Source organism: Sinocyclocheilus rhinocerous, unplaced genomic scaffold, assembly GCF_001515625.1.
Source record: "Sinocyclocheilus rhinocerous isolate Xijiao unplaced genomic scaffold, SAMN03320098_v1.1 scaffold2846, whole genome shotgun sequence".
Classification (NCBI taxonomy): Eukaryota; Metazoa; Chordata; class Actinopteri; order Cypriniformes; family Cyprinidae; genus Sinocyclocheilus; species Sinocyclocheilus rhinocerous.
In genome coordinates this window covers 13,873-41,849 of record NW_015636113.1, presented here as the reverse complement: position 1 = coordinate 41,849, position 27,977 = coordinate 13,873, and the positions used below count along the sequence as shown (strand labels likewise).

Below are 27,977 nucleotides of genomic sequence, written 5' to 3'. Positions count from 1 at the left end.
TTTTTCATCAGTTACCAAGGATAAGCGCATTCTTTTTGTTTGTCATATCATCAGATATCTTGTGAAGTGGAACAAAAAAATGCACCGCCAGAAGGAACACTGGTCAAAAGAATTGTCCCAAGAGAGATTTGAACCTTTGTGCTGCTCATTGTGATTTTGTTGAACATAGTATTGAGCGGCTCACCCCCTCCTCTGACCGCTCTCCTCACCTCTTCAATTATACATTCAGGTTGGGGTTTTAAACAGCATTTTTCGAGCCCATAGTGGAAGCGGCCGGACATGGCTGATGCCTCTTCAAAGGACAGTCCTAGGAGATTTCCATAGTATGCAGACAACCTATAAATATGACATAATTTACATATGTAAGGCAACGTAAGTGCATGGTATGCAATTTACACATTTCATTTACATGTTGGGCCATGGGAAAATAAACAGTTAACACATCTTTGCATGTGCTTCTCCTTGGATCTGGATCAAATATCAGCTCATGATGACCACGGTAAACACCATAAAAGTAGCCACTCATGCAATATAGAGCTGTTCTGTAACGAGGCCAGCTCTATTTTTATAGAAGAGGCCTTTTAGATATATATATTTTTTTCTTAAAATAAGGTATGTGGTAAACATCACTTGAAGACATATTTAGATTTAGTCCTGCAACAACAGTTGGGTTGGGTTTTTAAAAGTTGGGTTAGGAGGTGAAGATTGATGACCTGTGGTCTCTATTAACTGTTGTCATAACAAAATGATCTAGGTTTGCCAAATCTGCATAACAAAACCAGCCCACTGGCCAATTTAAAATAGCCCCAAACTATCCCAAATACCAAAACTCAAAATATCCCACATCCAGATACATATTTTACTGTCACTGTTATGCATTAAACATAATTTTAACAGTATAGCAGTTGTAAACACAATACAATCGTCTTACTTAAAGATTGAGAACATTTAAACAAAATTCTTAAGTGATGGTGGTAAAATCCTTTATTTTTAAACTATTTGAAACTGAACTATATACAGTTTAAAGATCTTGTTCTAATGTTACTCTTCTCCTTCTTAGTCCTTGTAATTCATGTCTGCACACAGGCTTCCTATTTCCCCTCCCCAAAGTCTCTTGTTCATCTAGCACAGTTTTACAATTAGTAGAATATAAATCGGTTGGAATGAAATATTTGGTAACACTTTAATTTTACAGTGTCAGTGTCCTTACACGTTACATGTACTTACTGTAATAATTAAAGTAAATTATGCATGATATACATGCAACAACCCAAACCAAACTCTTAACCCATAGAAAGTAATTGATATTACTCAGTTAATTAAAATTATTCAGTACAATTACACTGTAATATGTATAATTAAATTGTAACAATGGCACCTTAAAATAAAGCTTGTCCAATTATTTCAATACAAAAATTTCAATCAAATTTAATTTATGCAATATATCAAACCTTTAACCTGTAGACTGCAGAATTGACAACCCTGGCTCTATAAGGATTCTTTGGAAAAAATAAAAATAAAAAAATAAATAAAGATAAAGATCTATGTGTTCTATGAAAAAATAACAACAGCCTACTAGATAGAAACAGCATGAGGATGAGTAGATAATAACATAATTTTGATTTTTGCTGAACTGTTCCTGTAATGGTATGATGAATCTGTGCGAGCCATGGCATATTTACCCAAACTTGAAGGATTTCAGATTTACTTGGTTGTTGCAAACATTGGAGAGAAACTTCAGAAAAATGTTGGAGCTTCGCATCTGGAGTCTCTGTTAACAGACAGGATTTGTAAAGATATTAAATATAAACTGATCATAATAATTATCATCATAATTTGGTCATTATTGGGGTTTCGCCCTACATAAATTAAACTGATTCGAACTGATTTGAAAGATATCATTATATTATATTAATCACCCCTCTCCTCATAATCATTTCATTCCATTTCATATTTCTGCTCCCTTAGACAAATTGCTAGACAAAACTAGACAAATTGCACGTTTCCCCCTACAGCAACTAAAATAAAGACATTTAATTAGTAGCTTTTTAAAGCAGTGTGGGCAGCCGAAAGCAGATTTTAGCTCCATGAACAGCAGATGTGAGTCTGCCATCAAGGGTTTTGTTTTGAGAATAATATCTTGGAATCCTGTTTGTTCCTCACAATAGACTGTGCAAGAGCCTTCAGGCAAATTGATACCAAAAGCAGACACACAATACACAATGATGATTATTAGTCCCATTACAGTCTGACAAAGCACCCTTTAGGTTCTATATGGCAGCATATGGTACTTGTGTACTTTTCAGAAAATACATATAACAATAGAAACAAAGAGGGAACAATTACGCTTCTACAGGAAATGTGTGCAATATCCCATCATCCAAAATACAAGCACAATGTCTATCTCTTAATGACTTGACTCATTTTGAATTGGAACTGGGCATTGCTGGAAAAAATTGAATAAATGACATTTCCGACTATGTAGAAAATTAAAAAAGTTGTTTTTAAGCCAACAGAGCAATAAGTGCCTATTGTTTCCTTTATTCTAGGAAGTGCATTATTTGTAATTTTTCATCAGCTTCAATTAGACAGCTTATTATGTAAAAATCCATGCATTTTGGTTTAATGAATGCATTCCTGCTGAAAACAAAAATAATAATAATTAGTCTCCATGTTGGTGCTGGTATAGTTACATTTACTGTTACTGTGTATATTTGGATATTTAATGAACCTACAAAGATACTTAAACATTATTGCACTTTAGATACAAATAGCTACCATTACTAATGAGATCATGTACAGCAAGCCTGGTGGGGACATTAGCATCTTACACTGAAGACCAGCTTCAAAATACACATTATACTGGCTGATAGCTTAAAGTATTTTGATCAACAATTCAGAGTCACAGGTTGACAAGAGTTTCATATCTTTGTTTAATATTGTTTGTTTTACATTTTAGAGAGATTTGTTTAGTTAAAATTTGCTGCGGTTCAGAGTCTCAATGTGAAAATAGGAGAAGAATAATGTTTTCTTGATCAGACATTAATATTTTACTTTTAGATTAGTTTATAGTACTGTTTTTGGTCAGTACTAGCACTAAACTAAAGCTATCAGAAGTGATATTAACACAATGTAAGCATTAATAATATAATATTTAATATGCATGTAACAGAAGAGAAACAATTAGGTCTACATTGAGCCGTTAGAGTCTGAACTAATTACATTTATTGTTGATGCCCCCAGTCATCATAAATGTATTCACTCTGCGCCTAGACAACGGAAGTTGCTAAACTTGTCCTAGGTAGGAAACTGCAACAGCCATAGCATGGCATATTCATTTAATTTGGTATTTAAATGGGCTGGTTCTAGGATTTCAGGCTCCCGACCTAAGCATAAGCTGATGCTGTGTATTTTATTTTATATGCAGTTTGTTTATTTATTTAGAGGCTTATTTCTTGCATAAGTATAAGAGGTAGCAAGGTTAAATCTTGCTCAAATTTTTTAAATAAATCAAACTTTATGTAATTACATATTTTCAGAAACTGTGACATATAAGTTAATCACAGATGACAGCTTTTTAGGCGGTCTGAGGTGAAAGACAGGTAACTGTCTGTCTCCCTAATATAACAGCGACTCCCTTATATAGTGCTAACTAACCAGACAATGCATTTTTCATGTCTGAGCCATTTCTGGACACCACAACAAAATATCTATAATTTGCTTTTTTCGACCAGCATTCCCTGTCATTTCAGTGTCAATTACTTCAGTTGTGACATCTAATAATAACAGTCCTGTAAGATGTCTTACCTGAATAACAGCTATTATAGTTGGAATGTTATGCAGTCTTACTGTGTGTGTGTGTGTGTGTGTGTGATTGCAAATGACAAAGTAATAAAATATAACAGATTTGCAGTAGGCCATAATCAGCATTAAATTCATTCACCCAACATCACCCCTCTCACTAAGGTCATGCCATCCCAGGGTTTCCAATGAATGTAATCAGAAAAGTGTGGTTCACACTACCTCTTGAAGGAAACAAGAGTTTTTGATAGCAGGGCGGCAACATCTCTCTGCCATTCTCACATGGTTCTGAGTAGCATTTAGAACAAAGCCTGCTGGGATGTTTCTGTGCCTCCGGGCGAACTCGTACACATACCTGAGGGAGAGAAAATAATGACTTATGACATCAACATGGTAAATCAAAGCCCTCAGACATGAGTCATAAAGGGCACAGGATATTCTGTTCCTCTATTAGTAACTACTAATCACCAAAAGTGTTTATTTGTTTTAATCCTATCAAAACAGCACATAATCCTCATATTTAGGCATGGATGGGGATGTGTTGTCACCAAAAGATTTTATTATGAAAAACTGTTGTCATTGTAACGTGGGGAGGTGTGACAACGGAGTTGAGGATCCAAATGCAGGCTTTATTCAAAGAGTGGTCAAAACAGGCAGGGTCAAAAAGCAGCAAACAGGTATAATCCAGGCAGACAAAAGAGTAATCCAATAAAACAGGAGAAGGGTCAGGGCAGTCAGCAAAACAATCAAAAACCAGAAACAGTCCAGAGTCAAAAACAAGGCAAGGCAAGGCAACAAGGAACAAGGAACACGGAAAACACACGAACTAGGGCTAAACACGGGCTAAACAATACTGAGCAATGTGAATGTAACAAACCAGGCTTTAAATAGGGTGAGACAGATGAGATAACAAGACACATGTGAATGCAATCAAAGATAATGAGTCCAGGCAAAGGATTATGGTGAATGTAGTAGTGAGGGAGTGACAATAGTCTGGGATGAATGGCAAAGGTACAGGATGGAGTGCCCTCTAGTGGAGCTTGTGGGCACTCCAGCTAGAGATTGTGACAGTGCCCCCCCTTAAGGAGTGGCTTCCAGACGCTCCTAAATGAAAACAGAAATGAGTCCAGGAGGGAGGTGGAGCAGAGGCAGAACAGGGGGAGGGATGGAGGGCCAGGTCCATGGTGGAAGACCTGGAGACTGAGGCAGAGCCGGCGGAGCAGGAAGCCAAGGTGGAGCAGAGTGCCAGGGCGGAGCCGGCAGAGCTGGAAGCCAGAGCGGAGCTGGGTGCCAGGGTAGAGCTGGCAGAGCAGAGTGCCAGGGCAGAGCCGGCAGAGCAGGAAGCCAGAGCGGAGCCGGCAGAGCAGGAAGACCACCACAGCAGAGCAGATGGGACCGAAGATCCCCACGGCGGCGCAGAAGACCACCACAGCAGAGCAGATGGGACCGAAGATCCCCACGGCGGCGCAGAAGACCACCACAGCAGAGCAGATGGGACCGAAGATCCCCACGGCGGCGCAGATGACCACCACAGCAGAGCAGACGGGACCGAAGATACCCACGGCGGAGCAGATGAGTACCAGGGTGGAGCTGATGGAGCAGGGAACCACCACGGTGGATCAGGCTGGACTGGAATAGAGAGCATAGAGAGGTTAACAGCGGCCTCTGTGGCTGTAATAGGATAAGCAGAGAGTTCATCAATGGCCTCCTTGGCCGTGGCTGGACAGGCAGAGAGTTCACAGACGGCGGAGCGGATGCCACCGCTTCGGTAGGTTCTGCATTGTAAGCCACCACCTTGGGAGGAGCTGGACTCACTAGAGTCATAGGAACAGGAAATGGCACTCCTGGCCGTGACGAGGAACTGGAGTCATTGGAACAGGAAACGGCACTCCTGGCCGTGACAAGGAACTGGAGCGGACTCAAGGACTGGAGCGGGCTCTTGTGCTGATTCGAGGACTGGAGCAGATGCCACCGCCTCGGGAAGTTCTGCAGTGGAGACTGCCACCTCTGGGGAAACTGCGGTGGTGTGTGTGGCCCAAACACATAGAATGGCGACTGCCATTACAGGGAGCACTGAGTCCATTGGAACAGTCTCGTGATGACTAGTGCTGAGGCCCTTGGGATGCCTGCTGCTCTGGCTGACATCAGCGGAAGATCCTCCACACTGGATGCCAGTCTCGGACGCCTTGGAATTGACCTTGAGGTACTGGGAAAGGTTGCCATGACGTGAGGAGACTCTGGAACGGCGGCCATGATGGGACGAGACTCTGGAGTGGTGGCCATGACGGGATGAGACTCTGGAGCGGCGGCCATGATGGGACGAGACTCTGGAGTGGTGGCCATGACGGGATGAGACTCTGGAGCGGCGGCCATGATGGGACGAGACTCTGGAGTGGTGGCCATGACGGGATGAGACTCTGGAGCGGCGGCCATGATGGGACGGGACTCTGGAATGGCAGCCATGACGTGGATAGGCTCTGGAGTAGATAGGATAACTGGAGTAGCGATCACCAGAGTGTAAGGTGTATTGCTCTGTTATCGACCAAGCTCCACAGCTTGCCTTCAGCACACCGCCTGAGCTTGTCGGTATTCCCCCCCAGAAAAACACTCTTAGGGGTTTTACAGTCCTCCGTCTCTCCCACAGTGAACAGTGAACCAGATAGAAACAAGCTCTAGTAGAGCTTGTGGGCACTCCAGCTAGAGATCGTGACAGTCATTATGCTCCTAAGGCTTATTTTGGAACAGGATGAATCATATGACTACACTGATTTAGCTTCATTATGCAGATCTTTGTTGAGAAGCGAGGTAAGAAAAGAAGCAAGACATGTATGAACTAAAATTGTTTTAATCCTGGGGTGTATTTTTCTGTAAGCAAAACAAACATAATTATGTGCCCTGTTTTATAAAAGTGATTACCATCCATGTACCAAAGGAGGAACATTAAAAAAAGATTTTTCCTTAAAATTAAAATGATAAAACATAAATTGACTATTACATATACAAAATGTATATTATTACAGTTGATTTATCTTTAATCTGTAACAATTTAATCAATTTTTATAAGGGAAAAAATACTATATGTAAGCACCAGGTTCAGCAATTTGTGTTGATGTTTGTCAAAACAAAACCTGTGATGGCAGACTCACATCTGCTGTTCATGAAGCTTAAATCAGCCCACACTGCTTTAAACAGCTGTAAAAAAAAACTATTTTTCAAAGTTGTAAATAAAACAAAGATTATTGGTGTATGTTTTAAAAGAAAATACTATTTATACGTCAAAATGTCATGTTTATTTCAATGTATTTGCCATTTCTTTGTGATTACTCATGAAATTTACTCACTTTCTGAGTGAAAATTGTTTTTATAACATTTTCTTTTTTGACCTGTTTGTGTTGATGTTTGTCAAAACAAAACCTGTGATGGCAGACTCACATCTGCTGTTCATGAAGCTTAAATCAGCCCACACTGCTTTAAACAGCTGTAAAAAAACTATTTTTCAAAGTTGTAAATAAAACAAAGATTATTGGAGTATGTTTTAAAAGAAAATACTATTTATACGTCAAAATGTCATGTTTATTTCAATGTATTTGCCATTTCTTTGTGATTACTCATGAAATTTACTCACTTTCTGAGTGAAAATTGTTTTTATAACATTTTCTTAGTGTTTTGACCTGTTGTTAATGGTCTGGTGTTAACTTGAATGTACCTAAACCTGACAAATGGGGCTGTAGGGGTAGACATTTGTTCATTTTGTTCAAGTCAACTGAACTACCTTTTGATGTAGAATTATTTGCTATACAGAAATCTGTTTCATTGAGTCAACAACAGGCACTTATCTCCCCTCGCTACTAATGCAACCACAATCAGAGGAGACTAAAACGGCCAAAAAAAGCAATTAACACTTTGAAAGAAGTGGCAATATTTTTTATTTACTTGCTTAATTTGTTTCAGGATAAGGCCTTCTGCATGCCATTAAAGTCCAAAGAAAATATTGTATTATTACTTAAATTGACTTTGAATAGAAGTTCTGACCAAGAGGGCTCCCCTGAGGCAAACCAGCCCAACAAGCAATTATCACTTCCACCTGCCTATTAAGCCCAAATGTCTTTCCTAGGCAAAAAGGAGATGAGATTTCCTAAAGCATGTTCAACAAATAAGTTCATATTGTCTCTAGTTCCATGGATAAATTACATACGGTCAAATGGTATTTAACTCCCAGTAGAGCAGTTGAGAAAGAAGACACATGACATACTGAAAATGTTTGAAACTAGATTATTACAGCTCACAAATATCCAAGACTCACTAAAAGCACCACCATAATTTGCAGGTTTATGAACTCCTCTGGCTCTGATTTGGTAACACTGTATGGAAACTTAATTGCGTAAACTTACAGCTCTCAGGTAGCAAACATCAAACATTTGCTTTAGGTTTTGCTTCATGTTTTATGCTTTATGTTAATCGAGCGCAGCGTTAGTTCAGTCAGGCCACGTAGGCATAGGCTGCGACCAGCTGATGCGGTCAGCTGTCAAATCGCTCCAATCACTACCATTCTCCTGTTAGACACGGGACATATATACGTGGCATTACTGCTTAGTAAGTATGCTCAAACTGCTCGCAAGCTTGGCGATACAGCTATTAACAGCATGAAAATATTTCTTTCACATCTTACCTGCTGCTTCCTGGTCATGGATACTTCGGACATCCTAGGACAAATCCTATCCGAAGAGTCTCCGGATGAGATCCTGGATCATTACACTGAAGACGTCGATCCAACCCAGCTAGTGAGACGCAGCTCTAGGATAGCAGCAAGGAATCCTTTCTCCATCAATGAATGGCCCAAAGAAAGGATCTTGTCCACCTTGTACTCTCTCAATGTACAAGTGCCTATGGATCTGAATCATGATCAGCTCTTGTCTCTTTTACAAGAAGTCAATCAAGACCCGCAGCCCCCATCTACCAACGCAGTATCTTCTCTTCCCCGATCTACCGGCCGTAAAGCCTCGGGAGACACTCATCCTCATAACCAAGCTACAGTATAGACGTTCCACTGCACATATACACGATTACCACCGTTCGCTTTTAAAGACTTTACTAAGGTCTTAATTGTTATGTATTTCCAAGCTGATGGTTCCGGGGGGTTAATGTTAAAGCTCTTGTATGGTCAATTTATTCTGGAGCAAAGAACCCCCATAGGAACCATACCGCCAAAGATAAATTGTGTTTCAATAAACTCAAGTAACTTGCCAAAGTGGTCCTGTCTGAAATGTTTTTCACACCCATGGTAAAACCATACCACACATTTGAAAAAATGTATACCCCAATATATTTTACATTTCCCTTATTACAAGTTACATGTACTTATTGTAGTAATAAAAATAAATCATGCATAATTACATGTAATTAACCATAACCCAAACCCTAACCCTAGAAGTACATAAGTACATGTTAATTAATATAACATAGTACTTAAATATAAACACTATAACAAGGACACCTTTAAATAAAGTGTAACCCATATGCTAAAAAAACAATGCTAAACTTAATCGAAGATAATCTATATGTCTATATGAATCCTGAAAAGTGTTTGATATCCAAAATGTGGCCCTTAAGAGTAAAATGATGAAGAAAAACATCTATGAAAGACATCAAGACTATCGGATCACAAATGACTGGCATACAATAGGTTGTCAAAATAAACTATTTGCATACATAGATATTTGTATTTACACTATGATAAAAAGGAAAAACTGGTCTCAGAATTTCCTGTGACTAAAGTTTTGTTGAAAGGAAATTCAGCAAATGAACAATAAGAAAGCTTTGGGTTCTTGATGCAATGCTTTCCAGTCTTTTTATCAGTTTCACACTAACAAAGAGATGTTATCCTAATTCATTAGAATGACATGGAAAATACGTTTATTTCTCTAATCATGCTATACCTAGGAGAACAGTTTTGAAAAAAATATATAGAATATAGAATATACACTGAAAAAAAATTGGAGTAGGATTTACTTGAAAAAAGCTTGGAAACAATTTTCACTCAGAAAAGGTTAGTTCATTTACAAAAATTTGACAAGTAAAAGCTTAAACATAATTATTGGTAGCTTTAAATAGACATTTTTAAGTTAAGTTTACTTGGGAATTCCCAGTACATTTTATTGACTCTTTGTTTGTACATTTTACTTAAGTAATGCTTATCACTGTAAAAAAGTGTGCTGTTAAATAACAGTAATTTACTGCACTGAAAAAAAAGCAACCATAAAACAGTGTAAATACAACTTGAAAACAGTGAAAAATTTAACCTTTTTAATTATTCATGCCCCAGTGCATGATGGGAAAAACGGGATCATAACTTTGATATTTACTTAAAGAATCCTTGTAAACATAACAAACAATTCCAATTAAAATATACTTATAAGTTCAAACTTTAATTTCTACAAGCTTAAATTGAGTACTAATATAGAATTTACTTTAATTTTTTTAATTCTTGCCTGAACTAAATTATTTAATGTAGAAAGTACATTTGTTTTTATGTAGTATTTACTTCACCACAAAATCATTTTTATCAGTATAGAATATATTTTAATATACTCTTTTATAGCTACAATTTATCGAGGTTATTTAAAAAAGGCTGGATAGAGCCTTTCAAATAGAGGATTTCTGAAGACTTAGTGATTTGGGTAGTAGCAATTTGTTTATGCTAAAGAGAATGAGAAATGAAAGCGACCAACTGGTAAACAAGAATGTTACATTGATTTCTTCTGTTTTTATTTCCTCTAATGAGCCCGAAGCATTGTGGCCATAAGTGGAACAAATCTCACCTGACACTGTAGTCCTTCTCGTCTTTAGTGTACTTGGTGCAGATCTCTTCATTTGTGGGCTCCGTTAGGGATGGCAGCTCATCTGCAGTGTACCGTAGTGAGGCCAGACAAAGTTTCCTCTCTTGACCCAGAAGTGTGCAGCACTGCTCGATGCCTGGATGTTTAGGGAATGGAGAGTCCTTTCCGCATGACTTCTCAGAGATCTCTGTAGCCTTGGAAAAAGGTTACTATGTAAATAAAAAGCAAGCACACAACACAAATGCAAAGGAAAAACAACACCACAGTAAAGTACTGGCAAAATGAAAAATTTAGTCTAGTATGTGATGTCTTTCATGAAATGTGTTTCATTACAAATCCATTTATCATTGTTTCTCTGTTGGAGGATTGATTTACATTTTGTATTTATTTTTCATTTAATAGTTTCATTTTGCATGGCTTCATGGTCCTTTAATGGCATTGAGACAATCAGATACATCATACATGGCTATCATATGTGCTATGAAGCTTAAGCCTGCAGTGTTTGAAGCTCATTGAAACAGTCCTTGTATTTAGAATTGCAAATGCAATGTGAGCAATCAGCAAGTTGAAGCAGATGAGGACATTCTGCTCAAGTAATTATTTTTTAATGATATGTATGTAAGCTGTCCCCAGGGAAAGACACTGATACAATGAATGGAGCAGCAAGTAACTATGTGCCCACACCAACTAACATGCACTGTAATTAATTTGCATTGACGTGTGCAGAGGATTGGGCCTGGAACTGACAATGGAAACGTTTACGGAGTTGAGCTGGAATTGCCTCCAGTCAGGATACATGTTATTATCCCCATGCACAGATTAAAGGAGAGTTGAATTTGTATTAATAACATAAGATACTTTCTTTGAGTAAAGCCTGCATCTGAACAACAGTAGGCCTATACTACAGAAATTCATTCTCTAAACCACTTATCCTCTGTAGGGTCTTGGGCATGTGCACTGTATATCCCAGCATCTTAGTGTTTTTATGAAACATATCCTGTCGTATCTGGCACCAAAACATTAGCGGCAGATCCTGCAAGTGTGTGGTGGGGCCTCCATGGATTGGATTTGTTGGTCCAGCAAATCCTATAGATATGAAGAATTTGGAGGCCAATGGAATGCCTTGATTTTTTTTTTTTTATATTCACATTTTATATTCATTTTATTTTTCATTTTCAAAATAATTAATATCTATTGAAATTCATATATTTTCACCTTTGTAGATGACGGTTTCCAAGTTCACCATTTTAAGTAAGTGGCATTTTGCCACTTCTTATTTTTTAGGATATTGGAGATAAAGGACAAGAATCAATAAGGACAAGCAGGGAGGAATTAGATCGGGAAATGCTATGAGGCAGATTTAAACTCACGTCACTCCCATAAGTACCACAACTCAATATGTCAGAGCAGTTGCTAGCAAACGTGCCACTGCTCAGATTCAAACATGCTTTTATACCAGCTAGAATTTTAGATTTCTCCAAAAATAGATTATTTTTTCTTCATTGACAGCCACTGCAATGGCCTGGCTAACAATCCACTGATGTACTTACAGAATGAAAATTATCTTGATGACAGGAACACATGAAAATATAATGAAATTAGCTTAGCTGTAGCTGATGATGAAAACCAAGGCTGAGAGATTTTGCAAGATGAGCTTTATACAGTCAGGCATAATAAAAAGAATAACGTATCAATGAGAAGACCATCAAGGGTGAAAGACTTGTGACAAGATGGGCTGTGTGAGTTAGAGATGTAATTAAGTTAACTACCTCCAGAACATTCACAGTAATTAGAATGTGAGCACGAGTCTATTTGAGGTATGTTGTGCTAAATCTAGCATGTGATTCTGCTCCAGTTCTGCTTAATGTTCAAGTCAAGCACAGTCCAGAAGTAATTGACACGATACAAAGTGTATATCCTACATTTAGCTTTGGTGGTAATGGTTTTAGCTATCATTAACTCAGCCTTTTAGCCCTTTTGTGTCTTAAATTGATTTTATTTGTTGGTTGATATTTTTTGGCTGTGCAGCACCTTGGTCAGCACACATTGCTTTTAAGGTGCTATAAAAACTTGATGTGGTGGGGCCTCCATGGATTGGATTTGTTGGTCCAGCAAATCCTATAGATATGAAGAATTTGGAGGCCAATGGAATGCCTTGATTTTTTTTTTTTTTATATTCACATTTTATATTCATTTTATTTTTCATTTTCAAAATAATTAATATCTATTGAAATTCATATATTTTCGCCTTTGTAGATGACGGTTTCCAAGTTCACCATTTTAAGTAAGTGGCATTTTGCCACTTCTTATTTTTTAGGATATTGGAGATAAAGGACAAGAATCAATAAGGACAAGCAGGGAGGAATTAGATCGGGAAATGCTATGAGGCAGATTTAAACTCACGTCACTCCCATAAGTACCACAACTCAATATGTCAGAGCAGTTGCTAGCAAACGTGCCACTGCTCAGATTCAAACATGCTTTTATACCAGCTAGAATTTTAGATTTCTCCAAAAATAGATAATTTTTTCTTCATTGACAGCCACTGCAATGGCCTGGCTAACAATCCACTGATGTACTTACAGAATGAAAATTATCTTGATGACAGGAACACATGAAAATATAATGAAATTAGCTTAGCTGTAGCTGATGATGAAAACCAAGGCTGAGAGATTTTGCAAGATGAGCTTTATACAGTCAGGCATAATAAAAAGAATAACGTATCAATGAGAAGACCATCAAGGGTGAAAGACTTGTGACAAGATGGGCTGTGTGAGTTAGAGATGTAATTAAGTTAACTACCTCCAGAACATTCACAGTAATTAGAATGTGAGCACGAGTCTATTTGAGGTATGTTGTGCTAAATCTAGCATGTGATTCTGCTCCAGTTCTGCTTAATGTTCAAGTCAAGCACAGTCCAGAAGTAATTGACACGATACAAAGTGTATATCCTACATTTAGCTTTGGTGGCTTTTGGTATCGTAATGGTTTTAGTTATCATTAACTCAGCCTTTTAGCCCTTTTGTGTCTTAAATTGATTTTATTTGTTGGTTGATATTTTTTGGCTGTGCAGCACCTTGGTCAGCACACATTGCTTTTAAGGTGCTATATGAAAAAACTTGACCTTTAGATTTAAAAAGCATTTGCACGCATTTAACATAGGCTTCTCACACTTTCAAATTTTAATATAGGGTCATTTTAAATCTTGGGTTATCTTGTTTCATTTCACACATGGGTTAGCAATTAATCCTGGGTATTCAGGATTCAAGATGTCACACTGTCCACGCTTCGGTTCCCTTTCGATACTGCACTCGTACTGCGTCTTGCTAGATGCATATGGGAAAAAGCCTTTTTTCTCCTGAACTGAAGCCTTTTTTCATTCACGCAGTGAAACTGCACGGCCATTGGTTCGTGCAGTGTATTAAAAAACGAACCAATGACTAGGCAATGGAGCTGCACGAGCCTATGGCGACGAGGCCCGCCAAGCCTGCCAAAGCCTGCCAGAATGGGCGGGGCATCTGGCTATATAAGTGGGCGTTCGCCACAGGATTTTCAGATTTCTTCTCCTTCAGCGACGACTTTATGCTCATCGCTGATCCTGAAAGCCTGCTCACTGTTGACATGCCTCGCCGCTGGATTGAGACCTCCCTGCTCGGCTGACCGGCTGACCGGCTCTCTTCGCGCCTCAGCATCGCAGCAGTTCCAGTCCTGTGCCCCTGCCGCCATCCGGCGATACTGAAAGAGCTTATTTCTAGCAGGTAAGCCCTAAAAGAGCAAATTCTAGCGACGTTGTTGCAAATGTCGCGCTGTGAGTGTGGCTCGTGCAGGGAATCTTGCACGATGCAGAAGGGCAGTGAGTGCGTCACCTGTCTGGGCAGCCCCCACACAGAGACTGCTTGCTCACTGAGACGGAATGCTCTCGTTGCCGGCACTGTGCCTGCGTGCTCTCTCTCCCCATTGCACTTGGATCCGCCGCAGAAGGGCAGTGAGCTGCGCGCTTACTAAGACAGAATGCTCACTCAGAGCATGAGTCTCGCTCTTCTCCACTCTACATGTAAGGATCACATGAAGACGGCCCCGCCCCTCCCCTCATCCGCTACGAGCGGATTTTAGAGAATGCGCGCAGCATTTTTGATCTGCCAGAGTGTTTAGACATAAAGATCATCAAAACTTCTCTTCTAACGAGTGGTTTGATCTTTTAAGGCCCCGCCCACGCTGAGGCTGCGCACACGGGGGATGACTGCTCTGCTATGAGAGCATTAAGTCTAGCGAAGCATTTTTTGAAAGCATTTTCAGGGAAAGCAAATTTCCTCTTCTGAATGTGGGGTCCCCATACGGCAACCAGCCTCTCAATTTAATCCAACCCCTTACTGCTCCCCCAGCTCAGAGCGAGTCAGGCTGCCACAGCCACTACTTCCTCGTCCCCAAAAAGGATGGTGGCCTCCGGCCCATCCTCGATCTCAGACACCTGAATCACGCCCTCATGAAAAGGTCGTTCAGGATGACTATGCTCAAACAGATCCTTGCATGAATTCGCTCAGGGGACTGCTTCTTTTCGCTGGATGCATACTTTCTGGCCCCCGCACTTTTACGAAGTACATCAACTGCCTGGAAATGCTAGCAGTATGTCAAGCCTGTCAGTTCTTCCTGCCAGTCCTAAAAGGACACAACGTGCTAATCCGATCGTACAACAGGTCCGTGGTGTCCTACATAAATTGCCGGGGAGGCCTCTCCTCGAAGCGAAACACATTTATTATGGCAAGAAAAACCAGGAGAAAATGTGATCAGGTTATATTGATTGTTTTTTGATACTGTTGTAGTTGTCATGCATGGCCTGATTCACTGATGTCATCAGAGGTGATGTGTAATATAGTTTGTTATTGATCACAACTGCATTTTAAAGAAATACGAAGAGCTTTTAAAAACACTTTGCAAAACTTTTCACTTTTAAAACTGAAACTAAACTATATAAAAACTAAATAGAAATGTGTTTACAAAATAAAAACTAAACTAAAACTAACAAGATTATTAATGAAACTAATAAAAACGAAACTAAATTTTATTGCAAATTTGAAAACGATATTAAAATAAAACGAATTTAAAAATGCAAAACTATAATAACCTTGGTTCAGAGCACAGGTTATTACGCTTTCCGCGCTTCCTCCCTCTGAAGAGGACAGAGCTATCTCTGCTCTGCCAAGTCAGAGCTCTGAGAATCTATATTGAGCGTTCCGCCCCCTATAGGCGGTCGGAACAACTATTTGTCAGCTTCGGTAACCGCACCAAAGGGCTTCCGGTCACGAAGCAAAGACTCTCTAGATGGATAGTAGACTCCATCTCGCTAGTGTTCTCTTCTTTGGGCCTTCAATGCCCCATTGGAGTACGGGCCCACTTGACTAGAGGCATCGCCTCGTCTTGGGCATGGTCCAGTGGTGTGTCCATTGCGGATATTTGTGAGGCGGCCGGCTGGGCCTCGCCGTCCACATTCGCAAGGTTTTATAACCTGGAAGTCCCGGCCTTGCAGGCCAGGGTCCTTTCCGCTTGAAGTGACATGCGCTGCGTAAATAGATCTGGCAGAGAGCCCTTGGCCGTAACACGCTCAAGCTCTCTGGCATTAGCTCACCTGTTAGCTCTCGACCCGTGTGTCGAAGTTACAGGAGTACTCTGGAACGATTAACCAGGCCGGGTGTGACCTCAGGAAGCTCAGCCCGTCTTAGCCTTGGGTTGTTGTTAACTTCTCTATGGGCATTGGTTGCTTATGGAAGTTTGATACTTTTAGTCGTTCCACTACATTAACATGGCATGATTGTACTGTGTTCCCATATGCGTCTAGCAAGACGCAGTACGAGTGTAGTATCGAAAGGGAACGTACTCGGTTACTAACGTAACCTCGGTTCCCTGAGATACGGGAACGAGTACTGCGTTGCTAGCCGTGCTATGTAGCTGCACGACTCAGTCGTCGCTTCAGTCGAAGTAACCTGAGAATCCTGTGGCGAACGCCCGCTTATATAGCCAGATGCCCCGCCCATTCTGGCGGGCTTTGGCAGGCTTGGCGGCCTTCGTCGCCATAGACTTGTGCAGCTCCGCTGCCTAGCCATTGGTTAGTTTTTTAATACACTGCACGAACCAATGGCCGTGCAGTTTCACTGCGTGAATGAAAAAAGGCTTCAGTTCAGGAGAAAAAAGGCTTTTTCCCATATGCGTCTAGCAAGGCGCAGTACTCGTTCCCGTATCTCAGTATGTTACCGAGTAGGTAACCGAGTACGTTAACATACTTTTGCATATTCATGATTCATTGATTGGGCAAACAGAGCTCGCCACCTGCTTTATTAAGTGTGTGTCCATCTGTGCATGTCATCCACTTTGTCTGATTTAAGTCTCCTGATGCATGCAAAAGCAAAGGCAAATAACTGCAGTTAACGTGTTTCCTGTCACTATATGATGTTTTATTAACAAAGTTCGGGAGGAGCACGTCAGATACTTAGTCTAATTAACACAAGAGGAGCCCACTCAATTCAATTAACACCAAGAGGTATAAATGCAGCAACTTACCTCTATCCTTTGACAGTTTATCAGCATCCCTCCTCCGCCCCATCTCCTCACTTTGAGTTCTAACTACACTTATACGGGGGAGTACTCTGGGGTCGGGCCATTCCCGAGTTCGGAGCCCTTCCCCGGACAGCACACCAAATATGCATTACTATATTCCATCTAATTATATGTAAGTGTGAACTCGTGAATTCATGCCTTTCAGACTTCTAAAAAAAAATCTGTCACTGATAAACCATCTACTATAATATAATTAAATACTTGTAATTTATGTTGCTTAAAATAAATATTTTGTCAGAATACACAATTGTTTTGTTTTTTTTTGTCAGTGGTGAAAAATGCTTTTACAGCGTGTACCAGCATAAATCAAATAATTCCTCAGCCCCTGGTTAGTGTCACGATCACAACTTTTAGTTTGTTTTCTTCCCTCATGTTTCACTTGACCTAGTTTCTGTTGTCCTTTGATTAGTTCATTCAGTTCACCTGTATTCGTTTATTATCTGATTAGTTCCCTCATTTAGTTCTTGTATAAGTTCTCCCTGTTCTGTTCAGTCCTTGTCCGGTATTGATGTTGGATGTTGTTTTGCTGTGTGTTCCCGTTGCCTTCATGGATTATCATCTTCATGGATTCTATTAAACTTTTGTGTAATTGACCTTCATCTTTGTGTGCCTTTCCTCTACACAAAGCGTGACAGTTAGCACTGCTTTTGTCTCTCCAGCAGGTTTTTATTAAAAGTGGTGCCAACCCTCTTTTAAAATCACAAACGTTCGATTTAAATGTGATCTAAACCCAGGGTTAATAAAATGATGATAACCCATGGTTAAGTTGAGAACTGTGTGAAAGTCTTCTTTTGTGTTTTCTCTATTAGCTAATGGATTTGTATTTGAATAACTCTGCACTGATACCTTTGTATTTGAATAACTCTGCACTGATACCTGCACTGAACTCAACCAAATGATAGATTCATTTGGTTGAGTTCTACTTATCGCTAAATTCTCTTCAGCCACAAAACATGTCTTCATCACAGAGGACAACCACTTACTCCTTTATCATAGCAGTCAGGACTGGCATCATCTTTGCAGCATTTTTCTGCAAGCTTAGTCATTTCATCTGCCACACAACTGACCTCCTGGAATGTGCCATTCGGGAACTTTTGACTGTAGAGGACAGTGACACTGCGGGAGGATTAAAGGTGAAAATAAGTTATGCAAGCATGTTCAGAGAATGTCTACTAATTGCATCAAACAATACAGGGATATTGCATGGACAAAAAAGTGAACAAAAGTGAAAAATGAACTGCAAAATAAAATGGAATTAAACTGGAATTGAAAAACTTTTTAAAACTAACTTTAATAAACTTCATCTTGAGATCCAAATATTTTGCACATATAACCAAGCAGTGAATTTATATCCATGAACTGTGTTTGAGACTAAGAACTGTATAAATCCTCTGAGAAAAGAAACTAAACTTTATACTTGCATTTCTTTGAACTTTTCGATTCCAATGTCTTTGAGCCCTTGGCAAACATTTTCTTTGGCATAGTTCTTGCCTGCAGAGATATAAATATTATAAAGAATAACTGCATAAGCAAAACCACAAAATAAATACATTAATCAACATAGCTGTATTTTCTATAGATTTTTCTTTCATAGTACATTTATTCATATCTCTCAACCCGTCTCTTACAAAATTTCAATTGTTATTCTGTTAAACTTTAACATTGTTAAGAAAAATCCTTAGTGTAAGATTCTATATTAAACAAACAAAAAGAATGGCTTACTCCTTCCTTTTTTTCACTGTGGAAATACAGCCTGTAAAATACCATTACATTTAATAAATTCTGTTCTTCCTACCTTTGTCAGCCAGCAGAGTTGGTATTATTAAAGCCGGAATTAAAATGACAGCAGTGTTCCTCATATTTTACCACAGGTTAAATGTGATTTCAAGATGAGTTCAAATTAGAAACTGCTTCTGTATTGCAGTTTTACAAGAAACAAAAGCGTGCATAGTCAAAAATTAACTTCAGCAAAAACAGACGGTTATGTAAATGTTTAAATGCAAACAAGACTCTGACTTTCACGTAGACCCCATGACATGGCTTGACAGCTGGTCACTAAAACTAAAACTTTTTGACAGGAGTGACTCAAACTTACAACGAACAGCTTTTGTAAACATTTTAAAGGTTATACTCAGAACCTCACATCTGAGTATTAAAGTTTATCTAAAAATAGTCCAGATCTGACTTCAGATTTGAGCCTGGCATTAAGAAGTAGGCTAGAAAAACTCCTAGAAAAAAAGGATTTTATTAGCATTCATTTTGACGTTCAAGAAAGCCTTTTGTTCTTCTCACAGGAAAGGTTAGCAGCTATCAAAAGATGCTTTGATATCTTGTTCCAGCTGGAAGTGCACTTCAAAGTTTAAGGGAAATGCAAACAAGTGGACTCAAGGTATTATACAGGTTAGTAATTTATGTTGATCTTTAAATCAACACCAAAATATCAAAATCAAGAAATGCAAAATTTAGTCACAGTACATAACCATATAAAGTATGCCCTGAATGAAATACTGTAAAAATAACTTTGACATATAAAAATGAAAGAAAATCTGTAGAGGATCAGTGTATACAAGGCTATAACCTCCGACCTGTAGTGGATGTAGTGGATGGATTGACTGATGGCTCATTATTGCCATTGTTGAACTCAGCAAAGGATTTTCTGGCATAAAAATATTAAAGTTTATCTAAAAATAGTCCAGATCTGACTTCAGATTTGAGCCTGGCATTAAGAAGTAGGCTAAAAAAACTCCTAGAAAAAAAGGATTTTATTAGCATTCATTTTGACGTTCAAGAAAGCCTTTTGTTCTTCTCACAGGAAAGGTTAGCAGCTATCAAAAGATGCTTTGATATCTTGTTCCAGCTGGAAGTGCACTTCAAAGTTTAAGGGAAATGCAAACAAGTGGACTCAAGGTATTATACAGGTTAGTAATTTATGTTGATCTTTAAATCAACACCAAAATATCAAAATCAAGAAATGCAAAATTTAGTCACAGTACATAACCATATAAAGTATGCCCTGAATGAAATACTGTAAAAATAACTTTGACATATAAAAATGAAAGAAAATCTGTAGAGGATCAGTGTATACAAGGCTATAACCTCCGACCTGTAGTGGATGGTAATGTTGCAATGAATCAACTGATTGACTGATGGCTCATTATTGCCATTGTTGAACTCAGCAAAGGATTTTCTGGCATAAAAAATACACAGCATATTAGTTGCAGAATATACCACATATATTGTACAAAAGCAATTGGAAACTAAAAAGTGCAAACAAACCTTGAATAACAGCAATGGCCTTTGAGTATATCTGCCCTATAATTTCTACAAAGAGCTGTAAAAAATAAGACCTGTTTGGGAACATTTTCAGGTTACCTGGAAGAGCACATATACAGTTCACAGTTAGAAGAACAAATACATATTTTTGCAAAAAAAAAAAAAAAATTGCAAAAAACCCCTCCAAAAAACAAGAGTGACTGAGATTTAATGCATGAGGAGAATATAAGCATGAATCGGACACACTAGAGTCCATGCAATTTATCAGAGGGAATACATATTCCTTCAGATGGTAGGATAAAACAGGTAAATTATTCCAGTTTTCTTAATTTAGGGTTTTGCTGCCCAAGGCTTGATGGAAACATAACAAATGCTAAGAAATTATCAGTACGCTCAATTCTAAAGCCAAGAACTGAACAATTGTTTATACGATATTCATTTATTCACAATTCATGATTTTTCAAAAATAGGTAATTCAGTTTTCAAAAAAGAAAGTTTGTTTCTATTGACAAGACGCACCTTTATTTTTGAGGTTAATTGGATATTTTTTTTTAGCATCTTCTGCAGATGTTTCACCTTCATGATTCTTCACACCTACCCAATATACCTTTTGGCAGACCATTTCAATTTTACTCAAATGACCCCAAATATCTACGTGCTGCTTACTGTTGAAGATCCATTTCTTTGTAACTATGGCTTCAGAGATTATAGGGCGCACCATGGACAGAGTTGAATCGATAGTATTGATCAACAGTTCCCATTCCAGACCTGTTATGGTCCAATAATCCAAAAGGTAGAGGTACATTATTAGTTCATTTTGTTTTCAGCTATGTGTTATGAAATCAGATTCTTTTGTCACACGCCGTTCACATTCTCAAAATAACATGAAATAAATGTTTCAGTCAAGGTAATCAATGAAATCTGCTTTGGCTGAGAGTCTGTTCTACTTTTGAATCATTGATCATTACTACACTGTGGTTTCCACTTTTTTCCAGACTTTATTAAGCCTATGGAGTTTTAGATACAGGTAGAACACATTAATTTTAGGTATCTGGTGTACTGCAAGGCCAGCTCAGTTCTTCTCATCACTCTTTAAGAGCACCTCAGATCTTGAGCACAACTGACTGATACGGTACAGACTACTATTTACAGATTTCATAAGGTCATGGTCATATGGAGTTTAGTGCCAGATAGAGGCCTTGGTTAGAAATTAGCAACTAGTACTATTTTGGTTCGGTGAATATCTATAATCTCAAACATGAACAGTCATCTGTATTAAAAGAGAAAAACAAATCATTCCACCAGGCACTTTTGTTTTGAATCATTGGTTCGGACCGCGTATGCATTGTAGTACATCACATTATTCCAAACGGTCAAATTGGATTTCAAAGGTCTTCTGTCATTGCATTCACGTCATACTGCACAATATTGTCTAAATACTAAATACACTCATGGCCTTTTGCTCCCTCTGTCGTCATACAGCTAACTATATGGCATTCACTAGTCAATATTGAATGAACGAATTATTCAGTGGTTCTGAACACAGTATATGCATGAATGCGCAAATACAACAATGCCCCTGTTGCTTATTTTCTATGTGCCTAGTGAGTCAAGTGCCGTGGCGAGATGCCATGATGGACTCTCTTTCCACAATGACAGCTACTGTTGTCTCTTGATGTCGCCCTTACACTAAATTAATTACTACAGCAATCCATGTAAAAGCACTGAATATCTGATATATGAAAGTAATGCTGAGCATAGATTTACTAAGTAGATACCGCATTTGGCTTCTCCTGGTACATCAATGGTGCCACCATCTTGGAACAATCAACATGGAGACCTGTTTGAATGGAAGTCAATGGAGAAGATACGTCAGGTGCGCTGGATAAACTGCCATTGTGTGGTAACAGTTCATCATACAACTAATTGTCTTTCTGGGTGCTAATTTTCAACATGTTTTCCATATAATAATAATAATAATAATAATAATACATTTTATTTATAATCTGCTTTTCTAGTACCCAAAGTGCTACAAACAGTTACAAATAAAACAAATAAAATAAAAAATTCTGTAGCAGTACAAAACAATAAATCAATGCTAAACATTACAGTACAGCTAACCAATACAATAAAATACTAATCATCTCAATCTATGTAGGCAATTTTATAAAGATGGGTTTTTTGACAACTTCTTAAAACTGCCTAAAGTGGGAGCATTTCTAACAGTAACAGGAAGTGCATTCCATAACCTAGGTGCGGCAACAGAGAAAGCTCTCTCACCCATGGATTTTAATCTACAATGAGGCTGCTGAAGAGTAAAAGAATCAGCAGAACAAAGTGAATGAGAAGGCACAGATATAAGAAGGGGCCATTCCATTCACGGCTTTGTAAGTAAAAAAGTGAGAATTTTAAAATCAATACGCGACTGAACAGGAAGCCAGTGCTATAAAGGATGCCTGTGATATGCTGACAAGATGGAGTATAAGTGAGAACATATGCTGCTGAATTCTTGATATATTGTAGCTGTTTGATAGAATTAGCGGGTAGACCAACAAATAGTGCATTACAATTATCAATCCTGGAAGTAACAAATGTGTGAATAAGCCTTGCAGCATCAGGCAGTGTGAGGAAAGGTCTAATTCTAGCAATGTTTCTAAGGTGATGGAATGCAGATTTTGTGATACTCTTAATATGTGAATCTAATGTAAGATGGGCATAGAAAATCACACCGAGGATACAATCATGAGTTGGTGGAACTATGGTATTACAGTATTGTCCATAATCAAATTAAAACTGCTACCTTTATGAATAGCTGCTGGTGTGCCAATGAGGAAAAACCTCTGTCTTTGAACGGTTCAATTAAAAAAAATTATGGTGCATCCATATTTTTATTTCCTGCACACATTCAGAAAGAATTTTAGAAGAGACATTGATATCGGACTTAGAGCTGATATAGATCTGAGTATCATTAGCATAAAAGTGGTACCCTAAGCCATAGTTCCTAATAGATCCCTGAGGAACACCATGACAGATCTGTCCAATGTCCGATTTGTTGTTTCCCAAGACAACAAACTGGGAACGATCAGTAAGGTAGGATTTCAACCATTTAAGCACAGTGCCAGAGATACTAAGCCAACTCTCAAGTCTATTAAGCAGAATGGAGTGGCACACTGTGCCAAATGCTGCACTCAGATCTAACAACACAAAGAAGGTAGAGGCTCCAGAGTCAGCTGAGACAAGCAGGTCATTCATAACGCAAACCAAGGCAGTCTCTGTACTATGTCCCTTTCTAAACCCAAATGCTCAAAGTGTGAATGAAGTTTTGTCGCAACGACACGTTCCAAAACCTTATCAATAAAAGGAATATTTGAAATAGGCCTGTAATTTGATACATCAGACTTATCACATCCAGGCTTTTTAAGGACAAGTGTAATAGCTGCAACCTTAAGGGCTTCCGGAACAATACCAGTAGTAAGGGAGGTGTTCATAATGTTCAAAATGAAGGGACTTATTGATGGCAGACACTCCTTATGAACAACTGTTGGGATAGGGTCAAGAGTAGTTGTGTTCATTGCCATCACTAATTTCAAAACAAAATCAATAGTAACTGTAACTGTAACTGTAAATTAATGGTAACTATATATTAATTTAGTAGAAAGTTAAATTTTTCTATGAGGGAAAAAAACGCCAATTTATAAGAGAATTCACAGAAATTTTGTGACATAGGATTTACCCTGCTCATTTTAGGTTGGCACACACCAAATATTGCATTTTAATCATCATCTCAATTAATTTGTCTCAGTTAAATAAAAATTGTAATAGATTAAATATTACTATATTGCTGTGAGAAAAATACTATGCGAATTATTGCTACTGACTTGCTGTTGACTATTTTTTCACCCAAAAATAAAATTGGGAAGAACTTGAGGGTGAATAAACAATGACTGAATTTTCATTTTTGGGCGAACTATCCCTTTAACCAATGATTTGAATAAACAAATATATTATGGATGTTTTTAGATTGCTAGATGTATTTATGACATTTTGTATCCAACCCGCTGTGTTTATCACTAGTCCAATTATCATCATAAAATAAGCAATCAGGCTAGAGTAGACCTTAGTCAGGGTAGACGGCATGTCGATGTTACTTGAATGAAAATATGTCTGTGAGGGACTTGAGCAAATAAATCTGAGGTATACTTTGGACATTACAGTCTACAGGGGCACCGCTAAGGGGGGGAAAGTTAGGACGATTCTAAGGGCCCACACACTTGGGGCCCCCAGAGATCTGTTTTATTAGTAGTAACAGTAGTAGTAGTAGTAATGTAATAGAAATGATAAATGTATCTACCAAAGAGTTACAAATAAAACAAAATTAGTCTGCAGGCTACCAGATTTGGGCTGATTTTCTGTGTCAGTTTACAAAACCTTAATGTCCAACTGTCAACAGTCAACACAGATCCTGCTTGGATGCCAAACATTTGCCATAAAGCAGCCAAAAAATGAGTAACCACTATGTCATTAAATGTGATGCAATGACATAATCTGCACTCACTGTTGCTTATTAAACCCTGTAGGGGTTTGCTGGGATGTGCAACACTAATAGTATATGTGTTGAAAGTGTTTGTACGGTGGCCGAGAGAGCTCAACGCGCTGCAAATGAAAAAACACATGCAAATAGAAAAAACACCTGCAAATTAAGAAAACATCTTCATCAATTTGACAACAAACGCGCTGCAAATGCTCACAACACAACCAAACAAAGAAACACGCTGCAAAAACAGAATAGTTTTTTTTTTCTAAATAAGCTGATGAAATACACAATGTCACGGCGGGGTCAGGAAAGCACACCGTGTAAACAATGGGTTTGGGTCCAAATGCAGGCTTTATTTAACTGCTGGGGAAAACAAAGTAAAAACAGAAAACAAACAGAGCTAAGACTCTGAGACACAGGCTTAGAACAGATACAGGAATCTGACGCAATGCGGCCACCTCTGGCTGAGCAAATAAAGAAACGCGCTGCAAAAACAGAAACACACTGCAAATGCTCACAACACAAATAAAGAAACGCGCTGCAAAAACAGAAACGCGCTGCAAATGCTCACAACACAACCAAACAAAGAAACACGCTGCAAAAACAGAAACACGCTGCAAAAACAGAATAGTTTTTTTTTTCTAAATAAGCTGATGAAATACACAATTACTGTAACTGTGAAAGCATATAAGCTGGCTAACTTATTTTACAACTTCCCTTACAAAAATTAACCATATGGTTTTACTATTAAAATTATTTAATTAATAAATGCTTGTGTTGTGAGCATTTGCAGCGCGTTTTTGTATTTGATTGTGTTGCGAGTATTTGCAGCACATGTGCTGTCAAACTGATGAAGATGTTTTCTTAATTTGCTGGTGCTTTTTCTATTTGCATGTGTTTTCTGAAGTTGCAGCACATTGAGCTCACTCGGCCACCGTATGTTTGTTTGTTCTGCAGATGTTACAGTGGAGTGGAAATTGTAGTTAAATATACTTGCCGCATGAAAGAAAACTCTGTAATTACTCAGTCAATGAATGTTTAAGACATTTCAGGACAGGGCTCACAATGCAGTTAGCACATCAGGACATATATGATCCTGTTCAGAATCTTCAGATGTGATTATTCATTCATTCATTCATTTTATAGTACAAATTGATTCTATAAGTTCTCTTGCATTTTCTATCCCAGTAGAAAAAGTTATTTACTTTCTTTATTCACATTTATTTAATTAAAAAAATAATAATTTTAAGCTTAAATTCTGTCACATGCCTAAGAGCCCATAGATGTTAGAAAGTGATATTTGCAATAGGACATATTCATAGAAATCAAACACTGAATACACTAAATGTATGATATTTCAGATTAGATCAATAAACAATTACACATGGAAATTCTGCTTATTGGAACTGTCAAAGTGATTTAGGTGATTTACTGTCTGGAATGCTAAATTCTGACCAGCCAATTGTGGTCAATATTTTTGTATAACGCAAAATATTTCACCAATATAAGGCAACCAGTGTCTTTTGTGCCAGTTTCATGTACCTTGTAACGTTCTGTTCTCTCCCTTCTCACATAAACAATTTCAGATTAAATCATTATTTTATGTCCATTTATTTACAAATCTGGTAAACTGTTCATGCAATGAGCAGAATAATGTACATCCAGCTGGTCATTATTATAAAATAAACCCCTGGGCCTTCAGCATTATATGAGACTGATCACTCTGTCATGTTTATTTGGAGCTAATGACTTGTACTTTATGACCTGTACTTTATCCCTTTATTTTTCAAAAGTCATTTAAACTTGAAATACACATACTGTAAATCTTGTTCACAAGAAGTTAATAAATAAGGTAGATTATGATCTTTACTGCAGGATAAAACCATTATAATTGACACAGTAATAGAATACAGTATATTGGATGCCCAGGAGTATAGGGCTCTAGATTTCAATGGGAAAATTAAAACTAATACACTTAATGTGTCAGACTGATGGAGCACCACGCAAAAACAGACACACTGTGTCAGACATTATCAGATATTCAGCCAACCTAATGTTTTAGATGTGTGCTTTCTGCATACCTATAACTGCTTATCAGGAACAACTGGGAGAGATATTATATAGACCATTTTGAGGGATGTAAACAATAACAATCTAACACAACGATCCTAATGCATTTCCAGTTTTACACTTTTAATTTCCATAACTTCTGAGAATTCTCTGAGCTCCCAGTGAAACCTGCCCAGGCGACACTCACTTAAAACGACATGAACTATATGAAAATCATGCTCACATTTTAAGTCATATTTATGCAGATTTTTCATGATTGGGTTTTCTCTCTGACAAAAGATGATTTAGACAGTGTTGTCATTGTGTAAACTTCCTGCGAATTCTGGGTGAAGTCGAGCGTAATGTTTTGGCAAGACATGATCCTTGTATAAGCTAAACCAATTAGTCGTGTTTTAATGATGTGCCGATCTGAATGCAAGTAAAAAGGGACATTTAAACTACACAACCAATCACTATGTGTACAATGCCAATGGCAAATGATGAAAAAGTATCTCAGGCATTTTCTTGTAACTGCACAGAGCTTGAGATTATCTCGTTCATAACAGCAGCTTCAAAGAGAAGCAACTGTTAAATCATACTGAGGTTGCTGTGATCAAGCTGGTAGCTTGTCACCTTGGCACAGTAGATGACCCACCCTCATGCAAAATCATCTGGCTGTTTATACCCCTGTTCATTCTCATTTACATTTTCATAACTCCAGGTGTCCAGGAAAGGATTATTAGGAAAGATGCTGATATCTCATTGCTGTCTGACGGAGATGAAACAGCTCAGCCTCTTTTTAATTATGTAACATTTTGCACATCAAAATCTATAGTTCATATCCTTTCTCCTCTGTTTCATTATCATTATAATGA

The 27,977-nt window shown here is 38.2% G+C and overlaps 1 protein-coding gene across 1 annotated transcript in view; it reads right to left on the bottom strand.

The window, feature by feature from the left end:
- LOC107747690 (vitamin D-binding protein-like) overlaps positions 1-19,203 on the bottom strand; it is a 35,468-nt gene extending 16,265 nt beyond the window's left edge. Inside the window, exons 1-7 of the mRNA XM_016562293.1 lie at positions 19,042-19,203; positions 18,668-18,737; positions 18,230-18,362; positions 10,620-10,831; positions 4,024-4,156; positions 1,683-1,771; positions 210-336 (exon numbers count right to left, since the gene is read on the bottom strand). Coding sequence (XP_016417779.1) covers positions 210-336; positions 1,683-1,771; positions 4,024-4,156; positions 10,620-10,831; positions 18,230-18,362; positions 18,668-18,737; positions 19,042-19,105 — 828 coding nt within the window. The 5' untranslated portion in view covers positions 19,106-19,203. The remainder of the gene's footprint in view (positions 1-209; positions 337-1,682; positions 1,772-4,023; positions 4,157-10,619; positions 10,832-18,229; positions 18,363-18,667; positions 18,738-19,041) is intronic.
- Between the last annotated feature and the right edge of the window lie 8,774 nt (positions 19,204-27,977).